This window comes from Carettochelys insculpta, chromosome 16 (assembly GCF_033958435.1).
Source record: "Carettochelys insculpta isolate YL-2023 chromosome 16, ASM3395843v1, whole genome shotgun sequence".
Taxonomy (NCBI): domain Eukaryota; kingdom Metazoa; phylum Chordata; order Testudines; family Carettochelyidae; genus Carettochelys; species Carettochelys insculpta.
This window is the reverse complement of record NC_134152.1, coordinates 37,942,501-37,965,092: the sequence shown is the minus strand read 5'-3', so window position 1 is coordinate 37,965,092 and position 22,592 is coordinate 37,942,501. Positions and strand designations below refer to the sequence as shown.

The window sequence follows — 22,592 nt, the reverse complement described above, 5'->3', positions numbered from 1 at the left end:
TATTGTCTTGGTGATTTTGTTCTACGATACTTTATGTCAGCGGTCAATGGCCCAGAATAATCACACCTAATGTCCAAAAGTCCCCGCCACTGACTTTTAAAGTGTGAATTCTGCCTCTGTGGGAAGATGTTCTGATTTCTAGATACCTAAGGAAATGGTGAGTCATGCTATAACTGAGGACTTTCGCATCTGGGTTCGGAGTAGATCCTCCAAAGCCTTGGAAAAAGCTCTGTGAGTTTTGTCAGATAACGTACAAATGTAGCACCGTTGCTCATTTGACTGCTCTGGGCTTATCCTACTGTTGGGGTTTACCTGTGAATCCCTGCCTGAGGCTCTGTGTGAGTGTGTTCTTCATGGCTGCTAAAAAACAGCCTCTGTTCTTAGCAAGGTGCTAAGTTGTTGGTCTTGCACACATGGTTCCCATCTTTCCACTGCTAACACACAATGTTTAAATAAGATGCTTTACTAAGCACAGCTAGGATGCCGTAGTCTGAGGTCAACACCCTGTGCCTGGCAGTGAAATTCAAATCCTGTGTCTCTCCTTTTTTGTAAAACTCAGTATGAAGACTTGATTATTTCTAACCTCTACTGGAGGGTTTCAACGTGTGCTTGTACCAACTTTTTATGGGTCTCATCCAAATCCAAACCAGCTGCCTGTATGTGACAAAAAGCATCTTCTAACCCTGGCCATGTAGATTGTCAAGAATTCAGGGGCTCAAGAATATGTTTAAAACCTGCTCTTTAGGTTGCAGTTAGCACTACATCCACTCTCAGTAACCCTGTAATGAGCACACCATTCATTGTGGTTTCAGAATGCTCTGAGATGGGTCTTAAACTGTTGTTTAGTTTTTGTTAAAGGTGGCTTTTTAAAAGAACTTGTTCTCTCTTGTGCCTGAGTGCTCACTTTTCCTTTCACATTCCACTAAATCAGATTCTTCCTCCTGTTTGGTGTTCATTACATAGATGTTTAAAAGTAAATGTTAGTTTCAAAATTATTGTATGTACTTCATGGAAAATAAAGGAAATGATTTTTCCTGCTGCCAAAGTGCACAGTAGGGTCAGTGCTACTGTAAATTTAACTTATCTCAGCATGAGGGGCTTGTTTTTAAATCCCTCCCAAGATAGAGCTGAAAGTTATTGCTGGACATAACTTTTTTTTCCTTTGACCCACAAAGTGCTTTCATCTGTCACAGAGGCACCGCCAGGCTGAGAGCCAAATGTCACCTGATTATGTATTTTCTTGTGACATTCAGGGTGGTGGGTGGCTGGAAAATAAACTGGAGCCTCCTCCTGACCCACATGGGCTCCTTAAATGTGTAGGCATTTTGTTTTCACAGCCTGCGTTCTCAGCTGCCTGGGAGTTGCTGTGCTTGAAGCTGGTTATGGTTCAAAGTGCACCTCTCTCTGCAGTGGTTTGTACTTTGGTGGTAGAAGCTGCTGAAGTTAAGAGCTCTTAGAGGGGGCCCTTCATTCCTGAGCACTTCAGCAAGTAGACTCTGCCTACATGCACCTGGATTTACTGAACTGCAGTCACTCAGAGCACCCCAGCTGTTTACTAACAGCCTGTGCATGGGTTAACACTGGAGGTGAAGGAGCAACTTTAAGGGGAATTCCACAAAGTGGAATAGAGTGAGCCCAAAGAGCTGTTCTGAAGGCATCAATGTTGGTGGTTTCCTTGGAAATATCCTGCCCAGCTATGGCCTCTGCTTAGCTTCTGAGCATGCAGGGCCTGGATCAACTCTCTGCCTTCAGATGTGTAACTGCCAGTGATATGCACAGAGGGATAATCAGGGTCCAGGAGTATTTAGGTTATGCTATCTCAGGAACTGCAAAGAGGAAACCATCTGCTACAAGGATAGACCCCCCCCACCCCATGTGTGCTGCTCTACTCTCCTAATCCAGCTCCACCCATGCTCTTCCTCACTGTGCTTTTCCAACAGCCCCCTCCCCTCACTGCCCTCGGCCTTGGGATGCCGTTGAGCTGAAGGCCGCCTTTGGCTTAATTCTACTATGGCCAGCAAATGTATTTTCAATACCAGCGTATTGTGTGAATCTGTTTTAAAGGCATAGTTAAAGGCTCCGGGTATGGTTGTCAGTGGATATTCTGTATTTTGTACTGTCTGTTCTCTTCTCCTGCTACAAGGAGGAGGGGATTTTGAAGGTAAGGGAAAGGCAATCCATTTCAAATGGATAGAAAAGAAATACTTTTGACATGCTACAAAATTAACTTGTGCACTCCATTTCCACTAGCTATGGGAAGGAGGTGAAGAATTCAGGGGGATTTTAAAGACTTGGGGCTGAGATTAGCCATCCCTGTTTACACCCAAATTCCCCTAGACAGGAAGCACATCAGGAATTTAACGTCTCACAGGGTGGGGTAAACTATGCCAAAGTTCGGAAACAAATCCCCCCAGGCAGGCTTTTCCTTAGCTGTCCGCTAAGGGGATTGTAGCACTTTCCTCTGAAGCATCCAGTGTTCACGGGCAGGGGGTGGGGAGCAATTGTGCTAGCTGGGCCCATGGGTGGCTCGGTACAGTGGGGAGCCAACAGCCTTGTCCATATTAATTTCACCATCTGTGCGAAAGGGCTGATTTTCAAACTGCTTGAATTTAACTGAACTGAAGGGGGAAAAAAGCCAGGTGTGGACGCACTCAATTTCAATGTCATTTATTGCGACTTTACTCTCCTCGGTGCCCACCAGGGTTTAGTAACATTGCATTTCAAACAGATGTAGAGTTTAACTAGTGCACTGCTGACTAAAGGCAAGGTCTGTTTTACCAACGGCATGGAACGTCCAGTCTACCCTGCGCAACCAGGCCTTGGTGCTAATTGTGAAGTGGTCACTTGCTGCTCTACAGGTCTCCATCTCATTTTGCAGGGGGCCACTACACAGCCCCAGTGAAAGCCAGCCTTGGCTAGTGAATGGGTTGCATCATCTCCATAGTCCACAAGATTGTCATAATCAAGACAGCCTTCTAGGCTAGGGCAGTTCTAACTGGGCTTGTGTCCCTAGAATTCCAGCGTGGGCTGACTGAACTATAGTAGTTGGGTGCAGAAGGAGCATGCAGCTCTCGCAATGCTGTGTGAAGTCAGCACACACCTCCCTTCACATGCCCTGGCTTTACAGGTGTGTCACTTCTGTAATACCAGTAGGGAAAAAACTATGCGGACAGAAACCAGCAGAATCCGAGAGCCCTGGATTGGGCAGTGAGAAACACAATGCCGCGTAGGCTACACATAAAACTCGGATGAGCTACGTGCAGCTTGCAGGTTGCCCACCCCTGGCGTTAGAGGGTAAATTTTCAATCTCCTGGAACCGGGTTCGCTGTCAACACCTGTATTCGGAAGGTTCCGAGCTCACTGCCAAACCCCCGAGCTGGGCCATTGTAGCAAAGGCTTCGGTTCCTGAAACCTAAAGGCTATTTGGCATAGCAGAGTGTGAGATAAAGACCATGCAGCTCACCAAAAATAACTAGAGAGAGAGAGTGTGTGTGTTTGTGTGTTTGTGTTGCATCTGAGGGAGTTTGCTCCTGTGTACAGGGTGTGTGTTGCTCTGAAAGCCCCAGGGCCCAGAATCAAGTGACCATCTCATTTTTAACACGTGAGCTTTTAGTCTCCTTGATTGTAAAGACCGTCCTGAAAACCTGACCTGGTTCACTCTAATGCCTCACGCTAGAAGGCAAACAAAAACTGGACACACATTTTGTATCTTTATATGTAAAAGCAACATCATTCGGGGGCTTGGCTCAGGCTTTCTGAAGTGCTGCCTTTGGCCTTATTGTACATCTTAACCTGCATTTGGGGTCTGCTCTGTGTGTCTTACGGGGTTGCCTGGATACTGCTAGGAACAGTCCAGACTTTCCTCTTCAGCCACTGGGGCAGCCAGACCCTCCTTGACCCATAATGTGTGGTTTCTGGTGAGGGGTGGATGGGACATGTTTAAATAACGTGTATGCGGTTTGCATGTGTTCGGACAGAGCAAAAGCCTGTTTGTATGGGGTGTGGCTGTGGTTTGCTCACACTGTGCCACTGCGCACACTGTGTTTTGTGGTGTGTCTGTCTTGCACTGTGTGCTCTGTGGCTGGTGCATTGGTGGCTCTGCCTGTTTGTGGCTGGCGCAGTGTGCTGGAGGGTGTGTGGCTTGGGGTGTTGGCGGTAAGTATTGCGTTCTGAGGCCATGGGGGTGCCTTTGAGGGGGCTGTGCATGTGAAGTCTGGGGTGTGGTTTACTGAGGGGAGTTTGGGGGGGTGGGGTAAGGGAGGGTGCGGCAATGTGGGTTGGGGGGCTGGGGGTGGGATATGGGGGCAGGGCAGTGCGGGTTGGGGGACTGGGGGCAGAGTTGGGGTTGGAGTGGGGCAGTGCGGGTTGGGGGGCTGGGGTCGGGGTTGGGGCGGGACAGTGTGGGTTGAGGGGTTGGGGCCTGGGGGGCAGGGTTGGGGCAGGGCAGTGCGCGGTGGGGGGGTTGGGGCGGGGCAGTGCGGGCTGGGGGCCTGGGGGGCGGGGTTGGGGCGGGGCAGTGCGCGGTGGGGGGGGTTGGGGCGGGGCAGTGCGGGCTGGGGGCCTGGGGGGCGGGGTTGGGGCGGGGCAGTGCATGTTGGGGGGCTGGGGGGCGGGGTTGGGGCGGGGCAGTGTGGGTTGAGGGGTTGGGGCCTGGGGGGCGGGGTTGGGGCAGGGCAGTGCGCGGTGGGGGGGTTGGGGCGGGGCAGTGCGGGCTGGGGGCCTGGGGGGTGGGGTTGGGGCGGGGCAGTGCGCGGTGGGGGGGTTGGGGCGGGGCAGTGTGGGTTGGGGCCTGGGGGGTGGGGTTGGGGCGGGGCAGTGCGCGGTGGGGGGGGTTGGGGCGGGGCAGTGCGGGCTGGGGGCCTGGGGGGCGGGGTTGGGGCGGGGCAGTGCGCGGTGGGGGGGGTTGGGGCGGGGCAGTGCGGGCTGGGGGCCTGGGGGGCGGGGTTGGACCGGGGCAGTGCATGTTGGGGGGCTGGGGGTCGGGGTTGGGGCGGGGCAGTGCGGGCTGGGGGCCTGGGGGTCGGGGTTGGGGCGGGGCAGTGCGGGCTGGGGGCCTGGGGGGCGGGGTTGGGGCGGGGCAGTGCGGGCTGGGGGGGGTTGGGGCGGGGCAGTGCGGGCTGGGGGGCGGGGTTGGGGCGGGGCAGTGCGCGGTGGGGGGGGTTGGGGCGGGGCAGTGCGGGCTGGGGGCCTGGGGGGCGGGGTTGGACCGGGGCAGTGCATGTTGGGGGGCTGGGGGTCGGGGTTGGGGCGGGGCAGTGCGGGCTGGGGGCCTGGGGGTCGGGGTTGGGGCGGGGCAGTGCGGGCTGGGGGCCTGGGGGGCGGGGTTGGGGCGGGGCAGTGCGCGGTGGGGGGGGTTGGGGCGGGGCAGTGCGGGCTGGGGGGCGGGGTTGGGGCGGGGCAGTGCGCGGTGGGCGGGGTTGGGGCGGGGCAGTGCGGGCTGGGGGCCTGGGGGGCGGGGTTGGGGCGGGGCAGTGCGCGGCGGGCGGGGTTGGGGCGGGGCAGTGCGGGCTGGGGGGCGGGGTTGGGGCGGGGCAGTGCGCGGTGGGGGGGGTTGGGGCGGGGCAGTGCGGGCTGGGGGCCTGGGGGGCGGGGTTGGACCGGGGCAGTGCATGTTGGGGGGCTGGGGGTCGGGGTTGGGGCGGGGCAGTGCGGGCTGGGGGCCTGGGGGTCGGGGTTGGGGCGGGGCAGTGCGGGCTGGGGGCCTGGGGGGCGGGGTTGGGGCGGGGCAGTGCGCGGTGGGGGGGGTTGGGGCGGGGCAGTGCGGGCTGGGGGGCGGGGTTGGGGCGGGGCAGTGCGCGGTGGGCGGGGTTGGGGCGGGGCAGTGCGGGCTGGGGGCCTGGGGGGCGGGGTTGGGGCGGGGCAGTGCGCGGCGGGCGGGGTTGGGGCGGGGCAGTGCGGGCTGGGGGCCTGGGGGGCGGGGTTGGGGCGGGGCAGTGCGGGCTGGGGGCGCTGCGCTGCTGCCGTAGTGGAGGTTTCCCGCTGCCGCCCTGCGGAGCCGACAGCCGCGCCGAGCGCTCCGCCCGCGGGCAGCATGGGCGGCCGCCTCCCGCTCGTGGCGCTGCTGGGCGCGGCAGGTAAGAGCCGAGCGGGGCCGGGCGGCTCCGGGGCTTCGGGCCCAGCCTCGGGGGCAGGCGTCGGACCGGCCTCCACGCCAGGCTGCTGCGTGGGGCTGCGGGACCCTTCGTGCATGGCCCGGCCCCGCCTCTGCCGGGCGGCCTGGCCCGGGGTGCGCCCGCCGCGCGGAGGGGCTGGCACCGGGGGCGGTGCCCCCCAGCAGCGCGGTCCGGGGTCTGCCCCCTATGCAGAGGGAGGGGCTGGCACCGGGGGCGGTGCCCCCCAGCAGCGCGGTCCGGGGTCTGCCCCCTATGCAGAGAGAGGGGCTGGCACCGGGGGCGGTGCCCCCCAGCAGCGCGGTCCGGGGTCTGCCCCCTATGCAGAGGGAGGGGCTGGCACCGGGGGCGGTGCCCCCCAGCAGCGCGGTCCGGGGTCTGCCCCCCATGCAGAGGGAGGGGCTGGCACCGGGGGCGGTGCCCCCCAGCAGCGCGGTCCGGGGTCTGCCCCCTATGCAGAGGGAGGGGCTGGCACTTTCCAGGAGCCAGAAGCCCTGGCCCTACAGTTGATCGCTCCTCCCGAGGGTTGCTGGCTGTGGGGGGACCAGAGAGCTGTGGAGGCATCATGAATGTGCTCAGTGCAGCTGATGGGACCCCACTTGCCAAGGGCCCTATGGCGCCAGCACAACCTGCCCAGGGGTGACAGCGGCACTGCCTTCCGGGACGTACTGTGGGAATCAGCACCGGAGGCAGCCTTGGGGAAGGCGCCAGCGGGAGGGGGCCAATGGACCATGCAGGTCCAGCATCAGCGCGCACCTGGGTGCCTGTCTCACTGTCCCTTACTGGGGTAAGAGCCATTAGGTCAGGCCGGTGTCTCATATCTGCTGCCCCTGGCTGGCCACGGGCACAGTGCAGCATTGCCAGTCCTGCTGCGGGGGCCAGCGGCTCGCTGTGGGGCGTGATGCCCTGTGGCGCTGGCCAAGAGGCAGGTGATGCAGAACTCTGCTGTGGTGGGAGCAAGCAGCACTGTGCGGCTCGAGGTGATTTTCAGGCTGATTCAGGTAACCTGCTGCACAGGCCGCGCAGGCACTGATTTCAGTGTAAACCAGGTTTCTCTTCAGTCTCGTCTGTTAGCGTTTGGCTTAAACTAACCAAGACAATTCACCCTTAATCAGCACAAAGGGAATGCCCAGAGGGATGGGGCTGGGGTGACTTAAACCAGTGCAATGTGCGGACAAAGCCTGGCCTCTGCAGAAGCCCCTGTCTGTGCCCCAGGCGGGCTGCTGGAGAGCACACAGGGGGAGAAGGAATTGACTCTGCTGGTTATACATTTTCCCCTGAGGGTTTTGTCTTCGATTCCAGCTCAGTCCCTGCAAAGGCTAAATAACAGGTAGCACAGAGGTGCCAGCCCAGGGCTGCCCTGCACTCCAGCAAGCCCTGTCTCTTGCTGCTGGCAGTAGCCAGGAGCAGCTGCTTTCAAAGAAATGGCCAGAAGCAGCAAAAGCCCTATGACTTCTACGCCTAGGGTGGGATTATTTCCCCCGAGGGGAAACTTTCTGTAATCTGTCCCCAGGGAGAGTGTCCGTGGTTCATGTTACGTCTGAAAAGAAATGATCACACGCTTTTGCTGCCAGTAACTGCTTTTGCTTGGCGTGGTGGGGAAATACAGACAATGAATTTCAGTGCAGTGAATGTAAATCGTTGTACCTTAATTAATCAGTGCATCTGCTTGGGCTACAGCTGTGTAAATTTCCATGGCAGATACGCTTCCTGTGAGGCTCTGAGCGAACAGGCCTCCGGTGTGCATGGCCCTGGTGAGGTTGGCCTGAACGTTTGTGTGCTGAGACTCTCATTGTGTGCATGTTGCATGGGGTCGCTAGCTGAATGAAATGGGGGATGTGGAGTTTATTGGCTAGACGGGACTTCAGCGAAGTGGGGGCATTATCCATGTCCATGGGGCTATTCCTGCCTGCAGATAGTGGCGGAGTTTTGGCGGAGAGGTTCTGATTTCATTTATTCCTACAGCTGGAGGTGGTTGTAGCAGAGGAGTTTTGCTGAGTTCCAGCTCGGTTTTGAGCCATGCCTCAGCTTTGCCTGTCACAGGAAATGGCTGCCTGTGAAACCTGATGCTGCAAAGGGTTAAATTCCCAAGTGAGGGCCTGTGCAGAGCAAAGGCGCCACCGAAAAAGGACTGTTTTGCAGATTGAAAAAGTGACTGGATTGGTTTTTGGATGACGAAATGTCCTGAGTGGCTGGGGGAGAGCTGGGGATGGGGTCTTCGGTTTGCAGAGACTCTTACTTCTGTAGGAAACCAGAGCGAGAGCCCTGGGGACTGTTGTGATCACAGAACACCAGTATTCTGAGTTTTCTGAAGCTGGTGCTCTGCTCACACCCAACGCCTGCTGCAGAGATGGCGCTGCCCATGCCACCTTAGAGATGGAATCTGTCACAGTTAGACTGGCGGAAGCCTTGTTGTAGTTACCAGCCCATGGATCAGGCCTACCAGAGTGAGAGACTGCGGCACCAGACTAGCCCTCGCCGGTGAGCAGGGGCGGGCACCCAGCGGTAGCCTGGGAACCCAATTTACCGGCTCCAAAGTCTAGTGTCACAGGCAAGAAGGAAACATACACAACTAGGATACACACATCCAGGAGCCTGTGACCATAACAGTGACATATGATGTGGCGGTTTTGCATCCGGCATCTTCGAGTTGTGCATACTCATAAGCCAGTTTTCATGAAGCCGGGTGGGGGCTGTGACAGCCAGCTTTACCCAGCAGTGGTTTCTGGTTGTATGAAAATGTCCCATAGGCAGTCAGCCTGGCCCCCTCGGAGAGCTGGCTGGGGAGGGAGCCCAGAGTTTGCTTGAAGACCCAGAGTGCTGCTAAGCCAGGGACTCCCAAGCCTTGTATTGGCCTGACCCCATTTTAATGATGTATTTCTGCTGGGGGACCCCGGACAGCATGGAGGATGCCACCTGGCACAGTGCAGTGGCATCCTCTGCATAGCATGGTCTTGCACGCACGGTGCTTGTGAGGTCATGCTGCGTGAGGGGTCGTGCACTCGGGGTTACCTCGTGCAGATGGTGTGCCTGGGCGGGACGCTGGGCTTCTCCAGGCATGGTGACGTGGGTGAGTCTCCGCTGTGCGGTGTGAAACGGTCCCTGCAGAGCAGGGGTTACTGTGGCCCCGACCGTGTCTCTTACTTTCAGAGCACGTTGCCAGCCAGGTCGCTGCTGCAAGCTGATTTCCGCAAGGGCTGCATGGCCCTGGGTTCTTGCTGTGCTCCCCGGTAAAGCTGCTGCCCTCCCCGCTGGGGGGCAGAGCTGTGCCATGAGGAAGGGGAGCTCGGGCCCCTCCGTCATGCCCCCGGTTCTGTGGTGCGCTTGGCCAGTGGCTGTATTTTCTTGCCAGGATGTGTAGTGCTTGGAGCACCCTGCAAGCAACAGTGGCGGCAGCAGGGCCCCAGGCCCATTGCCAAAGGCTGGGGTGGGCAAAAGCAGCCTGCGTGGCTTTGGTCCTGTAGGGATGTGGCAGCAGGCGGGGCCTGGTGGGGCGCGTCCCTACGCGCTCAGTGGAAGGAGGGTCTGAGAGGCGGGAGTGCAGCGCTCCCGTTGCCTCGTGGCACGCGCCTGCCTGTGCTCCGCAGCATGTGGGAATCCCCCGGCTCCGTTTTCCCGCCTGGCTCGCTGGAGAGGCAGTGCCTGGCCCACGCCCAGTGGCGGTTCCACCATGGCAGCTGGCTGGGTCTCCGGCAGGGCGGGTGGAGAGTGCCGAGCCCCCTGGCTCCCGGTGGCCCAGGCCTCACCCCAGCCTGCTAAGTTTCTCAAGGGTGGGCAGCTCACTGGTGGGAAACAGCCCAGCCAGCCCCGTGTGGGGCAGAGCTCAGAGCCCGGCAGGCCCAGGCGCCGTGGGGACGCGGGGGTCAGTGCCCGGCCAGCCTCTGGCCGCCTCTCAGGCAGTTCTACAGGTCGTGGGTGCTGGGCTGTCTGTGCTCTGGCAGGACGGGGACTGCCTGACCCATGATGTGCACAGCTCCCACTCTACTCTCCCCCCCAGTTGCTGTGAACTGGTGCCCTTGGTCGGCCCTTTGCTGCTCGGAAGTGGGACCAGCGCAGCCCTGTCAGTGCTTGGGGACCTCGACGGGAGGATGCTGCCAGACAGGTAAATGCGCTGCCTGGTTGCTGGGGGGCTGGTGCCTTAGAAACACCGGCGGGGGGTTGTGTGGGACGCGGGGGTGTGTGTCTGATTCCAGGGAGTCTTGTTCTTGTCCTTGTCGGGTGCAATGCCCCTCCTCTCCCTGGGGGGCCTAGTATGTTTCCATTACCCCCACCGCTCCCATCCACGACAGACAGACTGCAAGGCTGGCCTGGCCTTTCCACGTGTGGCTCCCAGTTCGCGGCCTCCCCTCCTGCCTGGGGCCATGGCACAGCCTGCAGGACCCCCTGGCAGTTCCTCTCCCCAGCCCGGAGATCCCAGTCTGGAGGTGCCAGGGGTGCCTGGAGGGCTGTAGGGCCATGGTGTGATCCAGGTCCCTCCGGGTAGACGGGGCTATTGCAGTGCATTGTGCCGTTGGGGGCGTTCGTGTGACACACCCCCGGCTCCAGCCCCATTCAGAGATGGGGAATGCTGCACTGGCATCGCCCCCGGCTCAGCCCTTTCCACCCCCCTGGAAGCAGGGACACCTCCCACCATTTTGTGTCCTTGCGGCTGGCTGAGCCTGGGATGCTGCAAACCCTCCCAGTAACCCTGCACGGGCCTGAAGGCGGTGGGTCCAGGCCGTAGTGCCCCTGCAGAGTGAGAAACGGCCTGGCCTAAGGGGTTGCAGAGTCAGTGCCAGCCCCAGGGCAGGATGAGACCCAAGCTTCCTGCCTCCAAGCCTGGGCTAGGTAAAGCATTTCCGCCCCCCTTGGCAGGGTGACTCCTTGGGGCTCAGGGCTCTGCCCCAGCTGTCCCTGGTCTGTCCCTCTCTCCACTCAGGTGCGGAGGCCCTGGAGGGGCCAGGCTCTGTGCAGGAAGATCTCGGGCACAAGGAGTCACCACAGGCCACGGTGCAGACAGCCGGCCTCAGCAGTGCAGTCCCAGGCCCTCGGCCCGGCCTTGATGCTTACGCAAGTCCTGTCGCCCGGCTGGCCGGCGCAGGAGAACGGCCTGGCACTGTGCTGAGCGTCACCACGCCAGTGCCCAAAGGTGCTGGCCTGGGCAGGCCTCCAGCTCAGGCCAGACTGAACGCCAGACGCTCAGAGCCACCAGCCTCAGCAGCGGCTGCCGAGCCCTGGGACAAAGCCCACGAGCAGGGAGTGCACCCGCGCCCATCTGCTGCAGGGACGGAGATGCCCTTTGGGAGGACCAGCAGCCCTTTATTCTCTGCCAGGTCCCAGACCAAGACAGCAGATCCCACTTCGGCACCGCTCCCTGGGACAGCCCCGCTTGGGGTCAGGATGGCACAGGATCCCCCTTCCCTGGTGGGCAGCAGCTCCCCGGCAAAGTCCCCCGCCATGTTGCCTGGCTCTGCTCGCTGGGATACAGCTTCTTGGGACCCAGCACCTGCCCACACGTCTGCAGCGACAGAGCCCACGTCCCCTGGGGGGCAGAGCGCACCCCCGCCGGGGCCCCCCAGCCCGGAGCCACCCGGCGCAGAATCGCCAGCTGCTGCTCTCAGCCAGGGCAGGGCTGCAGGGATGCAGACGACAGTGACCTCACCCCTTCCCTCTGTGCCTGTGACTGGCGCCATGCACTGGGCGAGCACAGGGCTTGGTGGGGCTCCGCACACTGGGGGCGAGGGGCTGAGGCTGCCTCCCAGAGGCACTGCTACTACCATGGAGCTGGCCTTCACCGACCGGGGCACAGGAGCCAGCCCGGCAAGCCCCACGGAGAGCTCTGGCACTGCTGTGCACCCTGCGGCCTCGGCCCCTGGCCAGGCTCTGGGAACCAGCCAGACGCCCACTCTGCAGCTGGGTGGCTCAGAGAACGTGACCCAGCCGCCGAGGGACAGATCATCCAGCCTGGCTCAGCCAGCCGTAGAGACTGAGGGGACCCCGGACAGCAGCACGACAGCAGCTCCCTCTGCCCCAGAGCTCCAGTCCAGCACCCATCGCCTGGGGCCCCTGGGAGGCCCCCAGCCTGTGGAGGACCTGGGCCACAAGCTGGTGGAGCCTGCTTCCGCAGAGTCTGCAGGGCACAGAGATGTTGATGAAGGCCCAGAAGCCCTGAACTTGCCTCTGTCTGAAGACTTGCGCACAGAGGAGGACCCTCAGGCAATGCCCTGGGCTGAGCCACTCCCCGGGAGTGCCCCAGGCAGGACCCCAGGTGCCTACGCTGGGACCCGTTGGCCTTTGGCCAACCTCACAGCACCTACTCCCTTCTCGGACTCGACCCATCCCCTGCTGCCACCTGAGCAGCTCAGCACATGGGCCGAGGCCTCTCACCCCACAGCTGCTGCCCAGTTGAATGGGTCTCTCACTGAGCATGCCCAGGAGCCCAGCCTGTCCACTCCAGCCCCAGCCCCACCGACTCTTGCCTGGCTCCCCAACCCTGCTGCTGGGCGGACGCGAGTGCCTGGCACAGGGGAGCCCCACAGCACGGTCCCCTCTGTGGGCCCCTCTTTCCTGCCCCCTTTCTCCCCCACTCCTGGGGCCAAGCAGCCCTCCCTGGCTCCTGTGCCAGCCCTGGAAGTCACCTCTCAGGAGGGAATGTTCCCAGGAGCCTACAGTGTGGAAGCCCTGCCAGCTACCACGGCTCCACCAGCCAGCCAGACGTCTAGGGCAGGTACGCTGGCAGGCATGCTGCCCAGCAGCTCCACGGTGCTCAGCCCAGCCAAGACCCCTGCGCCCCCTGGGCTGGAGTGGAGCTCCCCATTCTCAGTAGAGAAGGACGTTTCGGGATCTCCCACTGCCCTGGGGCCCCTGGATCTCAGCATAGTCACCACCCAATCTCCACTGTGGGACACGGCAGCCACGTCCCCATTGGCGCATGCCCACTGGAGGGCCGTGACCGAGCAGCTGGGCCCGCGGGCAGTGCCTCCTCCGGACAGGGCTGGGGCTGGGGCTGAACTGGGGAATTCCAGCCACGCCACAGATGCACCAGCCCTGAGTGGGGCCGGGGGGAACTTGCCGGCCAGTAGCACCAGGGCTCTCTTCAGCCCCACAGTGTCCACCCCAGAGCCAACTCAAACAGACACCAGCACTGTGTCCCCAGCCGGCAACAGGAGTTTCAGGCCCCCCGTGGCAGCCACCCCCAGGGTGTGGGGCACAGACGTCACAGACCCCACGAGCACTGCCAGGGTGGACGTCCCCTTGGCCAGCACGCAGCTCAGGGCAGCGATGTCCCCAGTGACTCCTGGCCCAGCTGGCACGACAGATGGGCAGCCTTCCCCCGTCACTGCCAGAGGTGCCCAGGGCCGGGCACAGAGCGTGTTTGTTGTGGAAGACCAGCCGCCCCTCCTCAGAGGTCAGTTGGGCAGAGCCTCCCCGGGTGGCGGCCGGCAGCCTGGGCAGGGCGGTCCTGCGAGGACCGGGATGGGGCGTGTAGGCGGGGCGCAGCTGGGGCCAGCCAAACAGAGCATTGTGGGTAAAGCGATGAGCCAGGGGCTGGGCGAGCTGGGTAGTGGCTCTCCTCTGGCCTAGGCACAGCCAGCGTGGGGCCCTCTGCCAGTTGCACCAAGACCCCCTGGCAGGCGCTCCCCCACTGCCTGTGGGTGTTGGCCACCAGTGGTGCTGCCATGCCGAGGGCACATGCCTGCGTGTGGGGCTCCTGCAGGGCAGCATGTGGCATGGCTGAGCTGGGGGCAGCCCCCCCAGCAGGGCCCTGGGGCTCGCAAGGCCTTTGGGTGAGTGCAGAGCGCTGCTGTGACGTGGCTCCAGGCCGGGGGCTGCGCTGCCGTCTCTGTCCCCCGATTGGTCAGGGTTTGGTGCCAGTCGGCCCCAGGCAATGCTGCTGCAGAGCTGGCCAGGCGTAGGGGCCGGCTGGAGTCGGGAGACCGGGGCGGTGCTGAGCAGTAACCGGTCCTCCTCTGGGCTGGGCTTGGGGTGTCTTACCCACAGCGCCCCTCCTCCGCGTCCCCTGCGAGCTGGCGCTGGATATGGACCTCGTTGGCATCGTCCCGAGTGCCGCGTCGGCGGCGCACCCCAGCCTGGTGCAGAGTTTCAATGAGACGGTGAGCAAGGGGCGCTGGGTGGGCAGGCGGCTGGTGCTGGTTAAAGGGGCCGTGCTGCAGGGCAGGGACACGCGGTCAGCCGGGGAGGGGGGGCGTGCTGGGGCCGCTGGCTGTTGGGGTCACTCCTCACATTCGGCTCCCCCACCCACCACAGGTGGCTCCTCTCTTCACAGCTGTGCCAGGATTCCAGAGACTGGAAGTGAAGAGCATCAGGTAGGAGCCTGCCCCGTGGCACAGCTCCCCCTGGGCACAGGGCCCCCGCGGGGCGGGGAGAGCACCACAAGCTGGTCCTGAGTCTGAGCTCGTGGCCCCCCACGTGGTACCCCCGTCAGACCTGGAGCCTGCGGGGCCAAAGCAGAGCAGGCGGAGGAGCAGGGGCAGGGGCTGGGAGGGAGCACCAGGGGCCCGTGGGCACCCTACAGCTCTGACCCCTTGCTGCGGCTCCCCCAGGGACAGGCGCGGGGTGCTGGAGTACGACGCACTCTTCGCTGCGGAGCAGCTGCGTGGGCAGCTGTGGGGCTTGGCAGCCCTGTTGAACCAGACGGTGCTTCCGGGTGCCACCCGCTCGGGTCTGCACATCGCCAATGCCCCCGTGTTGTGGAACGTGGTCCTGGGTGAGTGGCTGGGGCCCAGGGAGCAGGGCAGAGGGATGCTGCTCTTCTACATGGAAACCAAGGGCCCAGGGGCAGGGCGGCCAGGGCCTGTGTGGGGCACGGAGCTTCTCTGGGTTCAGTCCCCTGCCCAGACCTCCTGCTATGGCTCTGTGTGAATCCCCCCACACCCCGTCCCCCATCCCTGCAGCTCTGTGCCACACCCCTAGCCTCTGTCTGAGCAGCATGTGCTGGCCCCAGGGCTGCAGCCTCATGCAGGGCTAGCGGGCAGGCAGGGAGCACGCTGGCATGGCTGGACTGGGCCATGCCGGGGGCCGGGAGAGAAGCAGAGCCCGAGGGGACTGGTGCTGAAACCTCAGGTGCCCCTGGGGAGGTGGCAGCAGGCCAGGACTTTGCAGTGCTCTAGACGGTCGGTCTGTCTGTCTGTCTGCAGCGCAGCAGCTGGACCCGTGCGTGATGCTCTTCTCGTGCCACGCTGGCTTTGAGTGCGTCAGCAGCGAGGATGGCAACGCCAGCTGCACGTCCCTGTGCCACAGAGGCTACTGCAAAAACCGCGGCCTCTGCATACACCTGCCAGAGCAGGCGCCGGCGTGCCAGTGAGTGTCCCTCCGGCTGCAGCCGGGCCCCGGGGCTGAGCGTGGGAGGAGCTTGGCAGAAATTGGGGTGCTCGTGGGTGGCTGCTGCTGGTCACGCCTGGGCTGGTCTGGGATGCGAATTGGTGGGCAGGAGTTGTGCCCGATGCCCAGTGCACCCCCTGGCCCTGGCTGGCCCTGCAGAGCAGCAGGGCTGGGCGCCCCAAGGCGGGGTGAGGCACTGTGGGGGAGGCGGGGTGGCAGGCTGCGGGAGGGGCCTGGGAGCAGAGCCTCCCCTCTGACTTGTCTGCCGGTGGTGCTGCAGGTGCCCGGCTGGCAGTGACTACTGGTTCATGGGCCTGCGCTGCGATTACAAGGTGACCCAGCAGAGCCTGCTGGGCATGGCCTGTGGGGTGCTGCTGGTTGTGGCCCTGGTGGGCGCAGCCATCGCCTGCCTGGTGGTCCGGCGGTTCAAGGTGCTGCTCCTGGAGGCCAGGGTTGATCAGACCAAAAGCAGGTGAGGCTGTGGGCGTGGCATGACTGGTGCTGCACCACATGCGCCGGGGGGGGCCAGGAGCCCTTCGCTCTGGCTGTGGCCCTACGGCTCTGCCTGGCCTGGCCCCCCTCCCACCCTGCGTCCACGCCTGGGGCTTGGGGGGCTGGGAAGAGACGCGCTCCAGCTGCGGTGGCACGTCTGGTCTCATTGAGGCAAAGCCGTCCTATGGCCTCATGTGCACTGACCCACCCCACGCCGCCCCGCCCAGGCACTCAGAGCCTCATGCGCCCCAGCCGGGGAGGCTGCTGGGGGGCGGGGGGGGGGGCGCAACCTTCCCCTCTGTGCATCCCCCACAGGTGGGGTCTTGGCGTCCAGCCCCTCCCCCACTCCCCACCAGGAAGTGGGGCTCCCCCCAGGACCCCTGTGCTCGCATACCCCCCTCCCAAACTGCCTGATGGACATCAAGTCTCCAGCCGCCCAGCGGGGAACCTCACATCGGCCTGTGGCCAGACAGCTTCTGCCCCCCCCCCACCCCCGCCCCCGCCCCCGGCATGGCCACCGCCCCCCCCCCCCCCGCCCGCAGGTTCTGGGCACTCACTGGGGCTGGGGTAGGGGGGCACAGGTGCCCTGGGAGCAGGTTTCATGCCTGTTCAGAAGAGCTGTGCCCTTGAGGGTGGGGGGGGGGGGCAGACACTGGGAGCAGTTTCCTGCCAAAGCCTGGGAGCCCTGAGGGTCCTGGGGCAGGGGTGGGAGGTGCCTGGATCCCAGGTGCCCTTGAGGCTTTTACTGTCTGTCCAGGGCTGGGCCAGCTCAGCATCCTGCCCAGACACAGGTTTGGGGGGGGGGCGCTGAGCTGCTTGGGCTGGGCAGGGAAAGGGGAGCCCCAGGCCCTTGAGCTGCCAGCCCTCGCTGTGCCTACTGGGCAGCAGTGCAGGCCTGTCCCGCCCTCCCCTCCCCAGGCCCAACACTGCCCCTCGGGCTCAGCCCTGCCTCTCCTCTTCCCTCCAGCAGGCCAACCACCTGACCCACAGCCTGCACCCAGCGCTGTCAGGCCACACAGTCCTCCTAACTCAGCCCTGGGCTCTGCCCCCAGTGCTGCCGAGGCCAAGCCCTGGGGCAGGGGTATTGCTGGAGTGCCTGCCTGCCCTCCTTGGCCTGGGCTGAGGGGTCAGGGCTGGGTGAGGGGGTCCCCTCCCACTGGCCAAGTGCTGGCGGGCCAGCCGCACTGCCTGCCTGCGGGAGTGAGAGCTCCCCAGGGCTTCCTTCAAGGGCCGGGCAGCGGAAGCTCCAGCGGAAATCCGGCAGCGGGAGGAATCTGGGACTTAACAAGCACAGAGCCATTGTTCTCGGCCTTGTGTGAGGTCTGGAGTGGTCCACGCCCCCTGCTGTGTGCCAGCACCCTGGGCATCCCTGGGACATGCCTCGCTGCTGGGGTGAGGGCGGGGGGTGGGGGAAGTGCAGTGGGGCCTGGCTCCTGCCTGCTGTGAGCACCAGCCCCTTGTCCCTGCAGGCAGGAGGCCGGGGGGGGGGGCGGGGGGTGAGCGTGTGCAGCCGAACACCTTTCTCTCCTCCCCACTGGAACTCGCTCACACAGACGCCTTGTTCTGGAGTCTTAAAATAGGGCCTGGTCCCGCCCCAGAGCAGTAGCTCCAAGTGCACCTTGGCCAGCTGGGGGTTGTTAACACTTAGGATGCCCATGGATGGCACTGCTGGCTGGCTCAAGCTGCAGCCTGGGGCGGGGTGTGCGTGCCAGTGCCTTTTAGCACAGCTCACACACATTGCTGGAGGGGACGCAGCACCCTAAAACCCACCCAGGCAGCCAACAGCCCTGCCTTTGCTGTGTGGGGAAACCCTGGCTCAGCCACACCTGGTGTGCTGCAGCATTGCTCCACAAGTAGCCAAGCCCAACCGTCCAGTTGCTGCCTTGTCGCCTCGCACTAGACAGCAGTGAGGCAAAGCGTGTGTTTAATGCGCACGTCCCAGAGCAGCGCTGTGTTGGCCTGGTCCCTGTGCAGCTGAGCCCCTGACAGGCTGGATGGTGACGCACCTCTCTGCGAGCCTTGCCTTTGCTAAATGCCAGTGCTGAAATGATTGGCTTGTACAGCTACACAACAGCCTTGCTTTCGGCCGTGCTACAGTGACGGCCCGCCTGGTTCTTTTAGCTACCGCCGGTTTTGTCGCCTGGATGATGTGGCTGCACACTACTGGTCGCAGTCGTGGCTCGCCTCTGCCAACTCTTTGGACAACCCTGCGTTCAGCAACTCAGAGGAGCTGCTCCACTTACAGATGTTAGACCACAGTTGCTGCAGTTGCGACACTGATGCTGTGATCACAGACAGCTACAGGCAGCCAGAAGCACCTCTGCTCAGTACAGTTTGCAGGCCCAGGTAATGCTGCTCATCAGCACTTTCTGTCTCACTGGTGCATGTGCCTTTCAGTGAGGCCTAGGCGTGACAGCCAGATCAGCTGTTATGGACTACCACAGTAGGGACCAGCTTAGTTGGGAGTAGAGCTATGCTAGACCTGAAAGTCCCTCCAAGACAGCAGCTTAGCTGGACTCTCCTGAGAATCTCCTGCCTTTCTCCTTGCAATCAGCAGTACCAGGGTTGACTGTCAAACCCAGGTAGTTCACTGTTGTATGTTCCCAGTAGGTGAGCAAAATCAAACCCTGGGAGAGCAACCCTGACTGGGTCAATTGCCCGACAAGCAGAGCTGGCCCCTTGGATGGGCCAGCATTGAGGGACATAAGGAGCAGAGGAATTAAGCAGCAGAAGTGAGTTGCTTTCAGAGCATGCAAGAGCCCTGCACCAGGGGCTGCTTTCTACTATAGCACAGTCAGCATTTAAGTTTTGGCATCTTAGCTTGGGCAGCTACAAGTATGGGAACAAATCTGCCCGCCCCACACCCCTGCACAGCTGTGCTGCCCCATGGCTTTGTGTAGATGCAAATATACCTGCAGAACCCTGCACCGCCCCCCCCGCCCCGGCCCATTTACTCTTACTGCTTATTTTGTTAAACTGTTTCCTGGTACAATGGGCCTCCCTGCCAGACCTGTTTGCCACTGTTTGTACCCACCAACTGGTGTGAACAGCGGCAAGGACCACTGTCTGCTGTGGAGTCCATGGAGGAGGGTCTGGCTGGCTGGCTCTGGTTAAAGGGACAGCACACAGCAGGGCCTGCGGCGTGCATGCAGGAGGGGATGCGAGTTCAGCGCCCTTTCAGGAAGCCACGGTTGTTCTTGGCACAGATTTGTTGATCTGACACCCAGGGCCATGTTTTGGTTGTAAACTGCCACTGAGCAGCCTGCTGGAGCTTTCCACTCGCCCCGTGGCATGTCAGCAGACCCACTGGCACCACCCACATAAAGCCTGAGCTGAGCTTTTGGGCTCAGGGAGCTCTCACAGGAGCAGCAGCTGGCCATGGCTCTGGTCCAAAGCCGGTCCATACTGCAGGCCAGCGAAACTCGTGTATGGAAGAGGCTATCAGCGTTTAACCAACTTCCCACTGTTGTTGCTTGTTCTGAGCTCGCAGCAGGCAGGCTGAGTGTGTAATTGGCTTCCAGGGGTGTGAATGGAAAAAAGGAACAAAATAAAGTTTCCAGTTTCAGAAACTGCTACCCCTGAGATAACAGCTCCACTGGCCTGCTGCGAGGGCTCTGGCTGCAGAGGGAGATAGGACACTGCAGGGCTCCAGCAAACCCCAGGGGCCTGATTTGACACCACTTTGAAGTCATCTGCTCAGGGAGAAAGCAATGCTGATTTTAAAAGCCAGAGAACAAGTTTTGTCCCTTTCTGGCCCTTGTCTTTTCTCCTGAGTGAACTCCCTCCCTGCCACAGTTTATTTCTGGCCTACATGCAGAGGGGGAGGCCACCTGCAGATCTCACACTTCATTAGCTTTGGGAAGTATTGGGTTAGTCCCCTGTTAAGTCACGGCCTGTCCGGCTCCAAGGAAGTCTTTTAATGCTCCAAATGGTCCACTGAAACTTCAGTGGCTCAACAGCCAACTGGTTCCTCAAGCTGGCCGTGCATGGCAGGGGTCGTGCGCCCCATGTGATAGCTGTTCCTATCCCTCCCCGAGCTTTCTGCACCTGCCCCTGTGCTGATTCCCAGGAACTGACCACTGTGGGGCTAGGAGGTGGCCCATAGATTCTCTAGTGCGTGTCAGTAGCACCAGCAATGATGAAGCTGAAGCTGGCCAAAGAAGAGAAGAATCTTAGCACTTCCTTTTTAAAGAGAGCAAGTCTCTGCTCACCCCTCCATCTTTTCTTCTAGCTTCCACTCTGACTGGGAAACAAGTTCCAGTAGCATAAATGAGCCCATGATTGACTCTGGAAAAGCCAGTGACATTTCAGTGTCGAGCTGGCCCATGGAACCCATTCAGTGGACGCCCTTTCCAATTCTACACCAGCTTTCCAGACAACGGCTGGTAAGTTGAGCACTGACAACCTAATACAAACTCTCTGAACAGCAAGCCAGCTCATACTGGGGCAGGCATAATATAGACCTCCAAATAGCCAGATCTGGCCCACAGCCATCCTGTGGTCAGCAGGAGCCTGGGCTGGGCTCCCCACACACTGCTCCTGGCAGGTCAGCTGTGGGGCCCACAGGCTTCTCTGTATGCACCTGGTGTGGGACTTCACATGCTGCCCGTCCTCACAAACCAGCCAGCGGGAACAGACACTGCTTGTGGCACACAGAGCACATGGTCCTCGCAGCCGCGTGCTCTGAACAGCATCAGGCATGGCAAGCAGCCTGCGGGAGGGTCCTGCTGGGCTGCTGGCCCAGAACTGCCCAAAGAGCCCCTCTGCCAGAGCCTGACCCAGCCTGCCCACGGCCCTGATTCCCTTCTTGCACCCCTGCCCCAGGTGACAATGTCAAACCCTCTGCACCCGTACCCCTCCAGACACCACACCCTGCCTCCCCTTCTCCTGGTCAGAATCCTCCCCCAGACCCTGCACCACAATCACCTGCCCTAAATCAAACTGGTGTTCCCTGTAAGCTGTCCAGGAGAGATTCAGGTGCTACCCAACTGATTAACCTGGGTTTGTACTGATGCCACATCTGCACGTTTTGATTCACATAAAGTTTACTCCACTTGCAGATGGAAAACATTGGCAGGACACTGCCCAGAACCCCTTCCTTTACCTCCAAAGCCTCCCAGACACCACAGCCCCTCCTGCACCTTAATTCCCTACCCCAAGCACCCGTCTACACCCAACCTCCATCCTACACCCCCACACCTCCTCCATTAACATCACAGAAGAGTGCAGTTTTTGATCACTTACCAAACTCTTGGAGTGCCCCCACTTCATCAAAAATTATTGCCTCATATAAACCTGTGATACAACCCACACTGAATATTCTGTGCAAATGATCTCAAAAGAGAGATCCTGGCATAGGAAAAAGTTCAGAAAAAGGAGACAAAAATTATGAGGAGATTAAAAAGCCTGGGACTCTTCAGCTTAGAAAAGAGGAGACTAAGGAAGGGCATATGATAGAGGTCTACAAAATCACAACTGGTGTTGAGAAAGTAAAGAAAGAAGTTATTTACTTGTACCCATAGCACAAGAACTAGAGGTCACCAGATGAAATTAATGGGCAGCAGGTTTAAAACCAATTACATGAGCTATTTCTTCACACAACTCCTTGCCAGAGGATGTTGCAAAGACCAAGACTTTAACAACGTTCAAAAAAGAGCTACATAAATTCATGGTGGACAGGTTCATCAAGGGCTCTTAGCCAGGATGGACAGGGATGGTGTCTCTAGTCAGAAACTGGAAATGGGTGTCAAGGATGGACCACTTGATGATCAGCCATTCTGCTCATTTCCCCCGGTGCACCAATCACTGTAGGAAGACAGGACACTGGATTAGATGGACCTTTGGTCTGATCCAGGGTGGCTGTTCTTGCTCTTGTTGTCTATGCCTGGGTTTAGGCAGTGATGGCAGTCTAATGTGAATTACACTAAAAGGCAGAGGGCAAGGCAAAAATAACAAACAAGCGTTTTCTGAAAATGTGTTACTATGCTAACAAACCGTTCCAAGCTCTTCACTTCCAGCTGTACACTTTACTTTTTGCTTTAGTTATTGACCTAAAATCTGACTCTGTCCCATCAAGGGAAGGGGTCGCTGATTACTGGCATTCTCTGGCCACCCACTTTGTTTCCATTTCCTAAACTGGAATCCACACTCAGGAGGCTACTGAAGAGAAATGGGGTTGTCTTGGGGTTTTGCTCTGACCCAGAGCCCATTAATAGAGACTGTATGCAGCCTCCATGGGCCAATTTTGTCAGGGGGTGGAAGTCTTGCATTTCCTCCTCCTCCACATGCATGTGTTTAACACTCAGAAACAAATGAAAATATTCTTCCAGCTACACATGGGGCGACGACCTCTCACCGAAGTAGTCTATGCAGCGTGAGTGAGGTGAGCTGGGCTCTCAGGATCTAGGTTAATAGCTAGCACCAGACAGCACTAGTCTTCTCACTAAGCTGAAGTTGCTTTCTCCACAGCCCAAAGGTAGGCGACCGCACTCCTACTGTGAGGGGATGGAACTGGTCAACCTTGAAAGAAGCTGGACAGCCTAACAGCTGCAGACTAAAGACAGGCAACACTTGTCAGCTTTTAAAACCAACCACATTTTATTTTCACATAACAAGCTCAACAAAGGAGTTTCAAACACTTTGACAGTACAATCAAAGCAGGTATGATGT

At 60.3% G+C, this 22,592-nt stretch overlaps 1 protein-coding gene across 3 annotated transcripts in view; it reads left to right on the top strand.

The window, feature by feature from the left end:
* Positions 1-5,950: 5,950 nt before the first annotated feature.
* Positions 5,951-22,592, top strand: part of LOC142021533 (uncharacterized) — a 28,651-nt gene continuing 12,009 nt past the window's right edge. The window contains exons 1-11 of one of the 3 annotated variants that reach the window (XM_075010466.1): positions 5,951-6,074; positions 10,108-10,212; positions 11,029-13,497; positions 14,091-14,203; positions 14,358-14,416; positions 14,654-14,817; positions 15,248-15,410; positions 15,712-15,903; positions 18,045-18,269; positions 20,155-20,308; positions 22,392-22,585. In XM_075010466.1, coding sequence (XP_074866567.1) covers positions 6,032-6,074; positions 10,108-10,212; positions 11,029-13,497; positions 14,091-14,203; positions 14,358-14,416; positions 14,654-14,817; positions 15,248-15,410; positions 15,712-15,903; positions 18,045-18,269; positions 20,155-20,308; positions 22,392-22,466 — 3,762 coding nt within the window. In that variant the 5' untranslated portion in view covers positions 5,951-6,031 and the 3' untranslated portion in view covers positions 22,467-22,585. Of the gene's footprint in view, positions 6,075-10,107; positions 10,213-11,028; positions 13,498-14,090; positions 14,204-14,357; positions 14,417-14,653; positions 14,818-15,247; positions 15,411-15,711; positions 15,904-18,044; positions 18,270-20,154; positions 20,309-22,391; positions 22,586-22,592 lie in introns of those variants that run through there. The other 2 variants (XM_075010467.1, XM_075010468.1) reach the window with 2 other exon arrangements.